Here is a 16,634-nt window from a genome sequence, read left to right on the forward strand (position 1 = left end):
CACTTCTACAACCTTAATCAGTCCGAGGGCCAAACGCAGGGAGTTGAAGAAAAGAGCAAGTGACAAGTGACCCTCCTCCTGACCCCTGGCTAGAGAGGTGACAGAGCAGCCCCAAAGACAGGTAGGTACAGCCCCTGGACAGCTTTGGGAGGTTCTATCAGCAGCTGAGCCTTCTACATACCCCTAGATGAGGTCTCCTACTTCTGAGAAACAGGTTCAGAACCAATGAATCCTCAGAACTTGCTCAAGCTCTGCGCCTGGAGCCCAGTAACCACCACCAAACTCCCTGTATCCCTGAGCCTGGCTCAGGTCTCCCTGAGGTCACTTCCTGTCCAGCTCTGCAGCAGCATTACACTTTCACAGGTTACTTCCTGTCCTAAGAGTTTTTTTCTGTCACTTTCTCACCCTGCAGCTAGCTCAGGTACAGGTTAAAGACACCCTGGTTGCAAAGTTGTGATGGTAATTTACCCCTCTATCAGCTTGTTTTGATCCTTCCATTAATAATGATAATGACAGAGCCAAGATAATAACCACAGAACACGGGCCATTTATTGACAGACTGGTCTGTGCTAGGTGCTGGGCGTACATATGTAAATTCTGACAGCAAGTCTTCCAGGCACGTCATATTATGCCCATTTTACAGATGAGGGCTTGTGTGCAGCTGTCTGACAATGAAGCCCACACTCCTTTCACGTCCCATGTGATGTCTCCCCCAGAACATCCCAGCCCTTGTGTTCTCTTTGCCCTAAGAGGTCAGGAGGCTGAATCTCCCTCCCATCTGCCCTGACAGAGAAAAATGCAGGGAAAACAGCAATCCACTCGCAGCACACAGACCACCATGACTGTGGGCTCACTCCTGGCCTTCCCCTCTGTATCCCTGCTTGAGGTAAGCCCCACCCTCCAGCCCACGAGGATTTTCTGAACTGCAGGAACAGAACTCAGAGGAGATATGGTCCTCCCTCCAGCCCACTCTATCAAGCCAGCATCACAGGTGTGTGGTCGCAGATCCAGGAGAAGGCTCTTACCAGCCCCCACCACCCCCAGCACTGCAGTAAACAGCACTTCCTCCCTCCCTCCTGGAAACTCTGTCTCGGTCGCTCTGATTGAGGAGGGGTCACCCTGTTTCACACACAGCCTTCATAGAAGAAAGAGAAACGTAAAATGAGGCCAATGGCCACAGCTCAAAGGAGAACCAGAGAAGCAGGAACAGGAGAAGCAAACTTCCTCCGATGACCCAGCCCTAAGGTGGGGGACACTGGCAGTGGAGGAAGCAGTGGGTGGGGAGAGGCAGGGAAGAGTGCAACTTCCTACCTGTGATATTGACCTCCACCTGGCCTGAGCGGGTGCCGATGGGGTTGGTGGCCTCACAGACATAGGTTCCTGCCAGGCTGTAGTTGATGGGTCCCCTGAAGAAAAGAGTTCTGTTCTGGGCCTCCACACCCTTGGGGAGGGAGCCATTCTGCCTGCAAGGGTTGGGAGACAAGGCAGAGGGTTATGATTCTCCAGCCCCACGAAGCTACCCCTGTGTCATCCTCCTGACTCCAACACCATCAGCCCTTTGGCTGAGTTAACAGGCAGCATCTGTCTTGGAAGGAGTAAAAACAATAAAAGCAACAGTAATCTCTTGCATGTGGCAGTTTTACATTATTCGGTGTCTCACATTTGCTCATCACAGCACTGAAATGCAGATGGTACAGGTAGATACTGGCCCCACAGTATCTAAGAGATACTACGTAGGAGAAACCAGGTTCAAGGCCAAGGAAACATAGCTAGAAACTGACAACTGGGGATCTCACCAGATCTTTGGACTCTCAGCACAGTGCTCTTTTTACTACACTGGCTCTTGGTAGTTAGTTCTTGGTTCCCTAGGCAGTTGGTTAATAATCTAGAGTCCTAACACTGAATCTGAGGTAGGAAATGGCAACCCACTCCAGTACTTTTGCCTAGAAAATCCCATGGACAGAGGAACCTGGTGGGCTACAGTTCATGGAGTTGTGGGGAGTTGGACATGACTTAGCGACTAAACAACAATAACCTCAAATCTACTAAAGCTGGGGTCCTGGCCTAGAATTGTAACAGGCTACTTGGGTAATGAGATATGACCCGTGTTTAGGAACTGTGTTCCATTTCACCATCTCCTTTCCTTGCTGGGCATGTCACAAGTCTTTTTTATGCCGAGAGAGTTCCAGAAGTTTCCTGGACCCAGAAGACCTTTTTCCTTCCTCTTGATCCTCAGTGCCACAAAACTGTTGGACCCAGAACTGAAACTGGCAGGGAGGCCCTGCCCATTCACACCTTCAGAGCCACTCCTGGTCCCAGGAAGTGGATGGTAATAAACAGCGAGGGTGTGCCAGTGCCCTCCATTTCTTGGAAAAAGAATGCAGACACAGTCTGGGCAGCCATCCTCTCTGGCCACCCAAGTCAACCTACTTCTTGGCTTCCCCATGCCCCTCTCCTTCTGTGTGTTCCATCCAGCTGTTCTCTGGGAAGAACCCTGGCTCAGGCTGTCACAGCTGGCTGGAGGGGGAGACTAGACCCTGAGAGGTTTAAGCCCAAAAACCACGAAGCCAAGAATGGGATTGGCCTTGGGGCAAGCACTCCATGAACACAGGCATTCTGGGCTGACTGCTGCCTCTCCCTGAGAATCTGAGGGTGCTGGAGAGAAGGAAAAGGAACAAAGAGAGATCTGAGATGCTCCAGAAAGCCAACCTCCCTGGGGACACCTTGATAAAAATAAATACTGGGGGCTGGGATGGGAGTGACTCAGACTGAATCACCAAAGGAGAATGACAACGTTTTTGATTAGGGAGCAGAAAGGAGGCAGATCACGAGGGAAGCCCCCCTGGCAGAATGGTTTGTTCTGCTGACCCTAATGCAGTCAAACATGGGAGGGTGCCTGTGTGTGTGTCTGTCATGGCCTTTCTCCTCACTGAGAAACCTGAATCTAGACCTTCATTTCCTCCCTGTCCAAGGCTCCTGGAGGTGGAGTGGGTGCAGCAAGGTTCCTTGCAAGGCGACCAGCCAGCCCCGCAGCACTTACGTGGTCCAGTGGTACTCAGTGGCTGGGGGGTTGGCATCGGCTTTGCACGTGAGCTTCACATCCATCCGCTGCAGGTACCAGTTGCCATCAAACCCCTCAATGGTCACCTCGGGCTCGTCTGTGAGACAAGGGGCGATGTGTGGAAAGGGTGAGGTCGGGAGAGCAGGACTTAGGGCGTGGAGGGGGGAGCCTCAGAGGGTGATGAGCCTCAGATGGGGAAAAGACAAGGAAAAAGCCAGAAGAGGGGGAAGAGTGCCAGGGTTGGGAGGTCGCAGGCCCTCAGAGTAGGAGCAGCAGGGAACAAGGCCGGGGGGGAGATGGTGGACAAAGGGAGAAGGGGGGAAGAGAGGACAGAGTGCCCCCAGAAAGGGAGGAGGAAGCGAAAGAGGAAAAAGGAAGCACAAGCCAGCCAGCGAAGAGGCGGCGGGGGAGGGCTGGTGAGAGTGGGGCGGTGGGAGGGGACAGTACGCGCCCCGCCCCCGCCCGGAGGCCCCACCCCCAACGGAGGGAGGGCTGGTGAGTGGGGCGGTGGGAGGGGACAGTACGCGCCCCGCCCCCGCCCGGAGGCCCCGCCCCCAACGCCCTGCCGCGCTCACACTGCACGTCGAGGGTGAGGCTTTCCCGGAAGCGGTCCATGTGGTAGTTGACTATGCAGGCCAGGGACTGCCGGTGGGCTTCCCGGCTGGGCACCAGGCGGTAGCGGCTGATGACGGTCACCGTGCCGTTGGGGTTCCGGATCTCCTGGTATTCCGCCTCGCCCTTCAGCCGCGTTTCCCAGGACACCACACTGGGAGGTTTCCCATTGGCTGACGTGCAGGTGGCCACCAGGACCTTGTCATCCTGCCCCTTCCTGGCTCGAAGCACTGTGTGGGTGCCCTCTATCCAATTGGTGGGTTTGGCTGCCGGGAACAAGAGAGCTCCATGGGTCTGGCTCTCCTGCCTCATCAAGGACACACAGGCCGGGAGGGCAGGCACCTGTCAGGCCTTGCTTCAGGTTGCCCTGGGCATCCTTGCCACTCAGCTGTGCTTCACCAAGGCCCCTCCCAGCACTTCTAACAGGGACCTCCTTGGGTCTCACCCATGGTCTTCCTGCTCTGTTCTTTGTATGAGCTTTTGTCTAGCGCAAGTCTTCCTGGAGTCTCGGCAGGCTCTCTTACCATGGTGTCTTCCTGCGCCCCACAGTGGGGCTCCAACCTGAATACTGATCCTCAGCTCTGCTCACAGCTAAGGCCAGCCCCCATCCCTAGTGAATGGGGACAGTGTGGCGAGAAGGGACTGAAAGTGCCACATCCAGAGCTTGGGAGCATGCCGACCCAAGGAGAACCTCTGCATCCACTGAAGATGGCCCAGCCCCCAGGCTGTGCCCAAGCAGAGAGGCGCGGTTAGGTCAGCTTACCCATCACAGTGAGATTGAGCTGGCTCTCTCGGTTGCCCGCAGGGAAGGTGGCAAACTCGCAGATGTAGACGCCCTCGTCCTTCAGCTCCAGGCGGGAGAGGCGGATGGTACCGTCTGTGAAGGAGGGCCGCAGGAACTCCACACGCTCGCGGTAGGGGGCCAGCACCGAGACGCCCATGGCTGGGTTGTAGATGGCCACGTTCTGCTTGGAGCCATTGGTGGCCTTCTGCCATGTGACCTGGGTGATCTTCACGCCCGGCAGCGGGTTGGCGAAGCTGCAGTGAAGCACCACGTCCGTGCCGATGAAACCATACATGGAGTCGTTCACCTGGACCATCTGTGTGTGGGCTCCTGATAGAGAGAGAGGGCGGAGGGTGGTCAGGATCAGCCAGAGCCCCCACCCCGATTCCCTGTGTGCTGGTCTTTTATTTTCCAGCAGTCATATTTAAAAAATTCTGACAATAAAAATCATAATTGCCTGTTTTTAGAAACACTGTGGGGGATATTGAAAAATACTGAGAAGAAAATGACAACCCATGATTCCACCACACAGACGTTATCATTGATCACCTGATGGGAAGTAACCTTTTGTTCGGGCTTTTCAGGTGGCACTAGTGGTAAAAGAACCCACCTGTCAATGCAGGAGACAGAAGAGATTCGGGCTAGATCCTGGGTCGGGAAGATCCCCTGGAGAAGAGCATGGCAACCCACTCCAGTATGCTTGCCTGGAGAATCCCATAGACAGAGAAGCCTGGCAGGCTATAGTCCATAGTGTTGCAGAGTCAGATATGACTAAAGTGACGTAGCATGCACGCACAACCTCTTTTACATTCTTCTCCGTATATCTTGGTAACCATGTGTTTTTTTTTAAAACGAAATCAGAGTCATAGTGTACACACTAGTCCTTAAGCTGTACTTTCACCTAGTGATATTATTATCGATGCTGCTCTGTGGCAGTAAATATCCCTCTGCACCCTTATTTTTGATGAGGGTTGAATGTGCTGCTTTTTTGGGCAGAGGCCCAGCTGAGGAGCCACCAGCTTCTTCACCTTTCTGGGCCTCGGCTCCCTCGTCTGATAAATGGGGTGGATAATCCAGTCCTCTCTAGCTCACAGGTTGCTAAGAGAACCAAATGGTATGATGGATGAGGACGTGTCAGGAGGCAGGAAGCGCTAGGGGATTCCCGGGGGCCCCATCAGTAAGGCCACACCCACTGTCTTCTCCCCGCAAAGGGCTGAGTGCCTGGGCCCTGGAGTGCACTGGCTCAGCCCCCCTACCCAACCAGGCTGAGAGATGCAGGCACTGCATGAGGCTCAGCCTCTCTGGCTCATGTTCGCCTTCACAGTCACGTCTGGCTGTCATAACTTGGCATTTGACGTCCTCATCATCTGGACCCTGCCTTTCTGTCCACATCACTCTGTACACGAGGCCTTCCGACCAAATCCGACTGGACCGTTCCGCGGAATAGGCCACATTTCTGTGTCTCCTTCCTCCCTCCTCCCGTTTTTGTGCCACTTTTTGAGTCTGTTATCAGAACTGGAGTCACGTCAATGAGTCCCAGCCTCCAAGGAGCACAGAGCTGTAGAAGCTACACATCTAATTTTGGGGGGAGGGGGGCCACACAGTGAGACTTGTGAGATCAGACTGGGGCCCTTGGCAGTGAGAACACAGAGTCCTAACCACTGGGCCCCCAGGGAATGCCTGATGCTACACATCTAGACTCCTGTTCCTGCGGTTCCCTAGAAGGCCTAGGCCCTTTTCCACCTATGGCTGTCCGACTCAGGCCACCTCCTTTGGGAAGCTTCCCCGATCCTCTCACCCTATTGTGGCTCTTTTCTGCCTGGGAATGTGGTTGTTCACACCTCTGGCTTCTCCTCTGCCAGATGATGAGCTCCTCAGAGCAGCCTCTGAGTCTTTTCCATCCCTGTATCCCCGGTGCTGGGCCCAGCCTCCGGTCATAGTAGGTGCTCAGTCAACATTTGTGGCCGGACAGATGGCAGTGGAAGATGGAGACGAGAGACTTGCAGGCAGGACGGAGTGATCAGTGGCATGGAGTGATCGGTGGCATCAAGTGAATGAATGAACACCCTCTAGTCTCCCTGCCGATTTTGCTTTATTCCCTCTCGAATGGCTTTTGTCTGAGTTTTTCCCTAACTCTGAACTTGGCTCAGCCCCCTGATCTACCTGGGCCTGCCATGCCCTCCAGTGGGCTCACTCCTGAGTTCTGTCATCAGCCATCCTTGCTTTCTTATTTCACTCACTTTATTGAGCACCATCAGTTAAGATCAACATCAGGCCCTGGACTGACCCCGAGGCAGGGGATGGCTTAAATGGGCCCCCAAGGGAGTCTGCTTTCCAGAGTGGGAACTCGGGGCTACACTTGCCTCTGCATGATGGAGGCGGGAGCAGAGCGTATTCCTCTGAAGGCTCCTAAGACTATGGTCAGTGAAGTATGCTGCCCTTCACACCTCCCCTAAGAAGGTACCAGCCAGGTCTCTCTAGGTCAGAATGGCATCCCCAAGTTTGGCACACAGCTGGCACTCAGGACATGCCTGCTGAATAAACGTATCTTTGGCCCTCGAAGCCAGGCCCTTGCCACATTCTGAAAGCTTCCCTATGCTCACCTCCTCTGCATCCGGTCACATCCACACAGCCCTTCAAGGTCCACCTGGGGTACCGCCACCCCATCCCTCCAGCCATCCCCTTGGCCGGTCTCTGGGCTTCTGACTTGTCCCCGACAGAGAACACTGTGGGTGGTGGGGGAATCATGGAGGTGGCACTGAGCAGCAGGTCAGGGGTGCTGGCTTCTAGCCCGGCTCCATCTAGAGCTCGCCTTGGCACCTCGGCAGGTCACTTCCCCTTTCTGAGCCCTATTCTCCTCCCCTGGGAGGGAGCAGACTGGACTTCAGCATCTCCTTGGTCCTTTCTGGCCTCCACTGTCTGATTTCTCTGAACCACAGCCCAGCCCAGTGGTGCCCCACCCCAGACACCATCCCACAGTGAGGTCAGTGGGCCAGTCAGCCCAGTTCTCCTGCTGACTGGCCAGTTGGCGAGGACCTAAGCCCTAGGCCCTCCCAGCAGAGTAAGTGGGTGCTCCCTCCCCCACCCCCAAGCCTCCACTCCTCAAGTCTGCTGGAGGCTGCCCAGCAGCTGAGATAATGTGGGTATAATTGGGGAACTTTCACCACACAAAGCCGGGAACAGGAAAAGCCAGTTGGGAGGGCTCGGGCCACTGGGGGGTTGGGGGGGGCGGGGTGGGGATGGCAGTGGTAGGACGGATCCACCTTGGGATTGGTGCCAGGGCACGGTGGTGGGACCTACAGTAGGACACAGCCCACCAAGCCTGCAGCGACCCCATCTCCTTTCACCTACTGGGGTGTGGGGACAGGTGGTGTTCAGTGCCTGGAGCACAGATTGACATTCATTTTTCACATCTTCAGCAGTGACCTCACCCTGCAGAGTGCCAGCAGGGGGGAAGGCGGACAGCGGCCGGGGCGTGGGGCGGGGAGGCCGCTGCAAGGGGTTCCGGTGCCCCGGGGGTGCTGCGTCTCACCCATTATCGCCTCACTAGGCTGGGGTGGCCCTGCCCGCCTTGCATGTGTTTTGGGATGAGGCTGCTGCCTCCCGTCCCGTGTGACTCCCCCAGAAGCAACCCCAAGGCGGGCGGGGCAATGAGGAAAGTGCCTGAGTGCCCTCACTGGGCACTAAGTGGGTGGCCTGGGCCCCTGCTCCTCTGCCCCGTGATGGGCAGACAGGCAGGTGGGAGGACTTCCAAGGAGCAGGCAGGGGCATCCTGACCTGGGCCTCTCTGCCCACAGCCCACTGTTAGCTTTGTCCGCTATTTGCACCTTAAACATCTTTGCCACATTTTTGCTGTGTAACTAATTGTCCTTAAGGCAATTTTGCCGAAAAAGATAAAATAATAAAAAAGAAGAGGGACATTAAAAAGGATGTAGTGAAACAGGAGAAACAAAATTGTTGTTGTTTAGTTGCCAAGTTGTGTCTGACTCTTTTGCGCCCTCATGGACAGGCTCTTCTGTCCATGGGATTTCCTAGGCAAGAATACTAGAGTGGGTTGCCATTTCCTTCTCCAGGGATCGAACCCACGTCTCCTGCATTGGCAGGTGGGTTCTTTACCACTGAGCCACCGGAGAAGGTGTGTGTGAATGCATGGCAATACTGTGCAGAGAACTGACTTTGTTTTGTGGGTTGTCCTTGTCTAAGCAGTAAGCACTTGCCTACCAAGTCTTTCATTCACAGTATTTTATACTTGTTTTTTCTTTGCTTGTTGATTCGTTTCCTCAGCTGGCATTGAGCTTTTTCGTTTTTTACTGAAGTTTCTTCCTTTATTGAGAGAGGTATCAGTTTCCAAACATTAGGGTGCGTGTTTGTAATTGACCCTTGAGTTGCACTGGGAAAGCCTCCACACTGTAGTGTTTTCTTAGCGCATTGCCTCATGTCTGTTGATAGACTCAAAAAAGTTTTATGGGAAATGCGGGCTCAACTCTGTACCTTGGAGGCCCTTGGCCTCTTTCTCCTCCAATGTAGTGTGTTTAAAAATATAAAACCAACTCTTAGGGCAAACTGTCATCTTCTGTCAGCTTAATAAAGCCATCAGTAATATCACTAACTAGAAGAAAAGCACCTCAACCAGATGAAACCAAACTGTCAACCAGTTATTTCATCTTTCCTGGCAAAATTGCCTCATAGCCAATTCATCATGTGGCCAAGTGTTTGCAGTAAAAATGCTTTCGGTGAAAGTACCTAGAACTGCTGTTGTTAGCAGGGTTGGGTAGGGCATAAGGGAACCCTCGGAGTTTGGGGTTTGGGGTCACTGAGAACAAGGATCCCAGAGGTGAAATTGGGAGGGGGTGGGAAGACTGATAAGGGTTGAAGACCCTCTCTTACCTTCCCCCCACTCCAGGCTCAGGGACTTAGAATCCAATCTCCCCCCACCTCCCATCTGTGGGATCCAGATGGGATAGAATGTTCCTTGTTCTTTAGATTGGGTGGATTGGGAGGTTTTTCAGAGAGGGGGGCACACCCCACCCCAGCAACTCTGGTAGCTGCAGGCACCACCAAAAAGGAGGAGAAAGGGCTAGATGGGGGTGCGGCCCAGGAACAGGGCCCTTCTCTGTGCAGAAGAGGTGGGTCGGAAGCCTTCTCTGGGTTTCATCACCATCACAATCATCATCATCACCATCATTTCTCATTTATGAAGAAGGAGGCCTCCCTTCCTGGAACTTCACTCAACAAATGCTTATTGGGCACCTACCAGTACTAGGCATGGTGGGGGTGCTCCTAGTTCCCCTCTTCCAGGAAGCCCTTCTGGACACTCATCACCTCTTACTCAGCTGACACCTCTATTCTATTGCCCAACTGCATATTACTTGAGTATGCACCCTTTTTTGTTTCCTGACATGTGTGTTTAGCATGATTTCTATTGTATCCCCACTGTCTCTAAACAGACCACAGTCCCCTTGTGGGAGAGGGAAGGAGCCAGGTTTGGCTTTGGGTTGAGCTGATCATGTCATGGCCGAGTACCCTACAGACTCTCTCTGGTTCCCTTAACAACTAGGGCTGTTCCATCAGCTGTCTGGTGGGCAGAAGGCACTATCTCTTCTTCCCCACAGGCTCCCTCTTTTCTTCTATGAACTTTTTATTTTGTGTTGGGATGCAGCCGATTAACAATGTTGTGATAGTTTCTTAACAGTGAAGGGATTCAGCCATACATATACATGTATCCGTTCTTCCCCTGATTCCCCTCCCATCCAGGCTGCCACCTAACATTGAACAATGTTCCCTGTGCTATACAGTAGGTCCTTATTGGTTATCTGTTTTAAAGATAGTAGTGTGTACATGAGAAGCAGAGGGTGCCCCAGATATGGGAATCAGGACCACCAAAAAGGTACCACGGTGGAGCTCAAAAGACCAGGCAACACATCATTTTACAAAGGAGATGAAGGTCCAGAGTGGTTGGGTCACTTGCTCGGGGATACAGAACCGTAGCATCCAGCCCAGTGCTCTTGCCACCCTGCCATAAAAATATACCCAGGTTCTCCAGCTAACTCCCCAGGATCTCATTCTGGGTGGTGTCCCTCCTGGAATGTAACCTCAGTGTCTCCATTGACACAGAAACACCAGTTACAGTCCTGCAATCACCGGGCCTGCGGGCTAGCCTACACTGGGCTTGGTGGGCAGGTAGGTCAAGGGACTGGGGGCAGGGATGGAGTCCATTGACTGGGTGTCAGGTGCTCGGTCAGGAACAGGGACTTTTAGGAACCCAGGTTGGGGGCACCTGCAGGGGGCTGCTATGTGCAGAGCAGGAAAAAGCCAGGGAGGTGGGGAGTGAGGGGGGAGAGTGCCCGTGTCCTTGGCAGAGGGGTTCTTGCATCCAGGGGATATCAAAGAATGAGTCCGTTGCTTTTCCTGACCTTGAGCACTGCTTTTTTGTCCCTGGTCATCCTATGAGCTCTAGGGTCTGGGATCCAGGTCTGCACCCGTGCCTCAGTTTCCCCACCGGGGCTGAGGTTGGGCAGTTTGGGCCTCCTTCACGGCTTCTCAGAAGTGCTGAGCCAAGAAGGCAGGCGTCGGGCCGGCCTCCGAGACGTCATGGACCTGCAAAAGCCCCAGCTCAGCAACAAAACACAAAGGCTCCTCAGTTGTGGCCGACAAACCTGCTCCCCAAGGCCCTGCCCTGCCTGCCATTGAGCTAATCCAAGGCTGGGGCCACAGGTTCCCACGCAGTTGGGTGTGTCTCAGTGTGTGTGTATGTGTGTGTGTGTGCCGGGGGGGGGGGCGCTCTTCTCCCCACACCACCTGGATCAGTTTCTCCTCCTAACCTTTGAAACCTCAGACCCCTCTTCTCCCTAGCTGAGCAGGTGGGACTGGGCCTATGTAGTGGGTGAAGGCCGGGGATGGGGCATTCAGAGAATTCGGACATGGGCTACGTCTTCTTCTGTGCCCCACTTCTTTCCGGAGACTCTGCCCTGGTGCCCTCAGTCAGGTGGGCAGAAGTGGCAGGCCTGGGTGGGAGACTCTGGGCTTCCCAACAAGGCCTCTCTGAAACTGGCATCCTTTTGGATCCATCTCTAGGGCTTTCCAGGGATGCTCCCTTGCTTCCTGCCCTGGAACTGACAGAAAGGAACAGGACATCCGGGGAGAAACCAGCTAAGTGGTAAGTGGGGATGACTCACTCACTGTGGCCGCCAGATGAAACCTTGCTGAGTCAGCACAGTGACCTAAAGGTTATAGGTCCCCTTCTCCCAGCCCTGCTACATTCTCCAAATGTCAGCTGCCAGGGCTGGCTGGCTGGCTCTTCTCTTTCTGGTGTCACGACCTAGCCTCCTGGGGGACAGGCTGGTGAGGCAGAGGAGAGATGTGAAAGCAAGCCCCATTCTGGGGTCATCTTCTTTGGGAAAGTCTTGCCAATCAGTGTCACCTGGACCCAGTCGTTTCTGTCAGCAGGAACCCGCATGAGCAAGGCTCTCACTGAAGTCCTTTGAACTTGTCCTATCTTGTATCTACGCCCCGGGCATGTTTCCCTGTTGGTTCGGGAACTTTCCAAGAGCCCAGGCTACACTCCCAGCCTCCAGCCTCCCTGCTACGTCCAGGATGGGGTCCAGGGTGACGAGGGCAGAGGGCTTGGCAAGGAAAACGGAGAAGCAGAAGCTGGCCCAGCTCTTGTACCTGCAACCCCTAGCACCCCTCACCTGGTCCGGGGGCGTGAGGGCCCGAGTCTGCCCCGCGGCGCCCCTGTTAGCTCAGCATGAAGGCGTCCCTTGCCTCCTGCAGCACACGGCCTTTGCCTGGTGGGCTTCTCTCTGGGAGCAGTGCCTCCTGGGGTGGCCCCAGGCTGTCCTGGGTCCTTGAGTTCCCTCCACATCCACCTTGCCAGCAGAGGTGATAACTTCCCATGATCCCACAGTTGGCGGCTAATTGCTGCTGTCCAAATCCAGGCGCCTCCGCCCTCATTTGGGGTCACAGAAACTGCCGATGTTTTCCTCTTGGTTGATGCACCCCCCACCCCCAACTCCCCACACGGGGCTGTCTAATGATGGGCTGTGGATGGCGCCCGGCGCCTTGGGCGGATCAGCACAGTGCGTGGGAGAGGAGGGGGCGCGGCAGCCTGGGAAAAGCCCAGAAGGAGCCGGAGTGGGAGCCCAGGATCTTCCAGGCAGGCCTGGCCAGCCCTGCGCTCTGGCAGTCTGAAAGCCCCGGGGGATTGGTGGTGGGGGCTGCTCCGGCAAGTCCCATCTCTCCCTGAAAGCCAGCAGGACGGGTTGGGGGACGGGGATGAGCCTGGGAGTGAGCCTTTGCCTTCTCCCACTGAGGAGCAAGTGGCCAGGGACGCCTGGACGGCTCTCCTACAGGCTGATTCATGCTGGCTGCCCATCCCCAAAGCCCAGGGCAGGCTGGTCCCGGGTGGCTGCTGACTCCCCTCAGCATCCCGGGAACAGGAGCCTCTCTTGGTTCTGCTCCCTCCCTCCATCGCCAGCCTCCAGGGTCCACCTCTCGGTCCTGTCTCTTCTGCTCATCGTGTACCTGCCACCTCTTCTCTGACCAGGTGGTGGGAAGAGAGGGCTCCTACTGGAGATTGGGAGAGGCGGGCTCTGGCCCCCATTACTTGGCCCTTTTTTTCTGTATGGCCTTAGGTAGGGCAGTTTGCTTTTCTGACTTTAGTTTCCTTTTCTGTAAAATAAGAGTTAGACCCCCTGACCCTGGATGACTCGACTTTGGATGTCACCTGTCCAGCTCTCTCTCTGCTCCAGCTCTGCACTTGGCCTTGGATCAGCCTCTGGAACTTCTCTACCAGGCACTTCTCTGTATACTGCCCAGCTCCTCCAGGAAGACCTCCCGGATTAAGCGGCAAGCCAGGAACATCCAGGCTGCGCAACAGCAGAGCTGGGTGCACAGGTCTCTTCCAGGGACACGTAATCACCAAGCACAGCCGATACTGGCTCCTAAATGCCTTTGATTTCATCTTTGTTCTCCATCCCCTCTGGCCCCAATCTAGACTTCTAAGTCTCCTCCCCCCAGCTCAGCCCCTTCCCTGCCCCTCCACCTCCAGCAGAGTCTCACTTCCTTATTTTCTCAACATTCCTGGGCTGGGAAATCCCAGTTAAGTAAACCCCAACCCCTTTCCTTTGAACCTAGCACCTGCTATCTCATCCCAGGTGCCTTGACCCCTTCTCCCCAGGCCTTGCCCCTGGGGCAGGCCACAGTCATCTCTCACTGCTGCCTACTGTACTACTGTGACAAAGATACATACCTGCCTCCAGGCTTGCCCCTTTAAAACATAAAATCATGATTTAAAATCCTCCCATGGCTTCCTGCAGTCCTGAGGATCAAGTCCAAAGTCCTTTTGGGCTTTGGATCTCATCCTGGGCATTCCAGTTTCCAGCAGCCTCCTCCTGCTCTTTCTCTCCCACCACACAGGGCAAGACCACCAGTTCCCTGCCATGTTCTTCCCTCTGTTAAACACTTGCCCTAGGGACTTCCCTGGTGGTCCAGTGGCTAAGACTCCCCGCTCCCAAGGCAGGGGGCCCGGGGTTTGATCCCTGGCCAGGGAACTAGATCCCACATGCCTCAACTAAGAGTTTCCAAAGTGAAAGTGGAAGTCACTCAGTCGTGTCTGACTCTTTGTAACCCCATGGACTACAGTCCATGGAATTCTCCAGGCCAGAATACTGGAGTGGGTAGCCTTTCCTCTTCTCCAGGAGATCTTTCCAACCCAGGGATCGAACCCAGGTCTCCTGCATTGCGGACAGATTCTTTACCAGCTGAGCCACAAGGGAAGCCCAAGAATTCGGAGTGGGTAGTCTATCCCTTCTCCAGTGAATCTTCCTGGAGGTGAGCTGGGGTCTCTAGCATTGCAATAGGATTCTTTACCAACTGAGCTATCAGGGAAACCCAAGAGTTTTTATGCCACAACTAAAGATAATGTAATGTGCAACTAAGACCTGATGCAGTCAAATAAATAAAAAACAAACAAAACACACGCCCTTCTACCTGCCCACACCTCTTCATCCTTCCTGAAAGCCCTTAGCCATGACTTCTGGGGAAGCTTTCTCCCCTGGATCCCGTGAGTGAGGTGTTCCTGCACCCTGAGGGCCCTAGGATCTCAGCTTTCACCGGTCATGGCATTTCCCCTACTGAGTGGAAAGACCAGGACTTCAGCCCTGTGCCTGGGGTCTAGAAAGCATAAGGGGCCTCAAGGGGTTGCTGGAGAAGACTGTGAGCCAGATGGGGTCCTGGGCCAGGCTTCGCAGTTTCTCAGGTCTGACTGCGGCTTCCTGCAAATTCTACTCTGGTTGAGGGGCGGGGCCTGTATGGGAGGACACAGTTTGGTGTGGCCAGTTAGGGCCAGAGGACAGAGGCAGAAGGTGAGGCCTCCCATCTGCCCGGAAAGAAAGCAGGCGAGGGTGTGAATCTCCTCCTTCTAGAGGCAACCAGGAAGCCACACCCTAAAGGGTGCAGGTCTGCCTGACCTCTCATAGGTCTCCCAGCCCCACGTCCTCTGCTTGCTCCCTGCTTGCCACTTCCAGATTCTTCCCTCTGTCCTCTGCCCCAGTTCCTAGCACCCAGCCCCACTTCCTTCCTCACTCCAGACCATAAGGTGAAAAATATTCTTCTCACCCCAGTGAGCTGTGGCCCTGAGGCCCCGAGGCCCTGCTCCCCAGGTCTCAGCCCTGCTAAGCCGGCACGCTCCCCAGCTTCACACCACCTCCTCCACAGTCTGGATTTGTCCCCACCTGGCCAGGCTTTTTCAGGCTCCAAGGACCTGGAACCACCTGGCTCTCAGGCTGGCATTCGGACAGGTCCCTTCTCTACGGCTGACACCAGCTCTCTCCACCCCAGTTGCTGCAGACGACATGTCTCCCAGCAGACACGTGGCAGCCTGGATTCCCCTCAGCAAGTGTGTGTTTTTGACACATCTTGGGAAGTGTAGGCAGCAGTCTCCTTGGAAGGCTAGTGTGGGGGTGGGAGAAGCTGGGGGCCGCAAGAAAACACAGGGAGAATCCCCAGACGTCCCAAGGAGAACCTTCTAAAAGCTCAGGGGTGACAGATGCATTGGGTCAGCCCTTGAGCTCTGTGCCAATGGTCACCACCTGTATAGAAGTAGAGGTCTCTTGGTCTGCCTCTTACTGGGAGGGGCCTGTCAGACCACCCCAGGGCCCAGCTCTGCTTAGCTCTGCAGAAGCCCCATCCAGCTCCAGGCAGCTGCCTGCTCCAATGGCTGGGGGCTGGGCCTGTGCGGGGAGGGAAGGTAGTCAGGTGGGTTTATAGTGCCAGCTTCAGGGAAGGTTCATTCTAAAAGGTCAGGGTTGGGGAGACTGATAGGGGAGGGGTTAAGAGGATATGGGGGTGGAGTATATAAGTAGTTCACCTAGAGCCAGACATTCTGGAATGTGAAGTCAAGTGGGCCTTAGAAAGCATCACTATGAAAAAAGCTAGTGGATGTGATGGAATTCCAGTTGAGCTATTTCAAATCCTGAGAGATGATGCTGTGAAAGTGCTGCACTCAATATGCCAGCAAATTTGGAAAACTCAGCAGTGGCCACAAGACTGGAAAAGGTCTGTTTTCATTCCAATCCCTAAGAAAGGCAATCCCAAAGAATGCTCAAACTACCACACAATTGCACTCATCTCACACGCTAGTAAAGTAATGCTCAAAATTCTCCAAGCCAGGCTTCAGCAATACATGAACCGAGAACTTCCAGATGTTCAAGCTGGTTTTAGAAAAGGCAGAGGAACCAGAGATCAAATTGCCAATATCTGCTGGATCATCGAAAAAGCAAGAGAGTTCCAGAAAAACATCTATTTCTGCTTTATTGACTACGCCAAAGCCTTCGACTGTGTGGATCACAATAAACTGTGGAAAATTCTGAGGGAGATGGGAATACCAGACCACCTGACATGCCTCTTGAGAAACCTGTATGCAGGTCAGGAAGCAACAGTTAGAACTGGACATGGAACAACAGATTGGTTCCAAATAGGAAAAGGAGTACGTCAAGGCTGTATATTGTCACCCTGCTTATTTAACTTATATGCAGAGTACATCATGAGAAACGCTGGGCTGGAGGAAGCACAAACTGGAATCAGGATTGCTGGGAGAAATATCAATAACCTCAGATATGCAGATGACACCACCCTTATGGCAGAAAGTGAAGAGGAACTAAAAAGCCTCTTGATGAA

At 54.3% G+C, this 16,634-nt stretch overlaps 1 protein-coding gene across 1 annotated transcript in view; it reads right to left on the reverse strand.

Annotated features, from left to right (window-relative positions):
- The window catches only part of NECTIN1 (nectin cell adhesion molecule 1), a 72,651-nt gene that overhangs the window by 13,051 nt on the left and 42,966 nt on the right, over positions 1 to 16,634 (reverse strand). Inside the window, exons 2-5 of the mRNA XM_043481662.1 lie at positions 4,437 to 4,787; positions 3,637 to 3,939; positions 3,041 to 3,158; positions 1,312 to 1,463 (exon numbers count right to left, since the gene is read on the reverse strand). Of these exons, the coding sequence (XP_043337597.1) occupies positions 1,312 to 1,463; positions 3,041 to 3,158; positions 3,637 to 3,939; positions 4,437 to 4,787 (924 nt within the window). The remainder of the gene's footprint in view (positions 1 to 1,311; positions 1,464 to 3,040; positions 3,159 to 3,636; positions 3,940 to 4,436; positions 4,788 to 16,634) is intronic.

Source organism: Cervus canadensis, chromosome 11 (assembly GCF_019320065.1).
Source record: "Cervus canadensis isolate Bull #8, Minnesota chromosome 11, ASM1932006v1, whole genome shotgun sequence".
Taxonomy (NCBI): domain Eukaryota; kingdom Metazoa; phylum Chordata; class Mammalia; order Artiodactyla; family Cervidae; genus Cervus; species Cervus canadensis.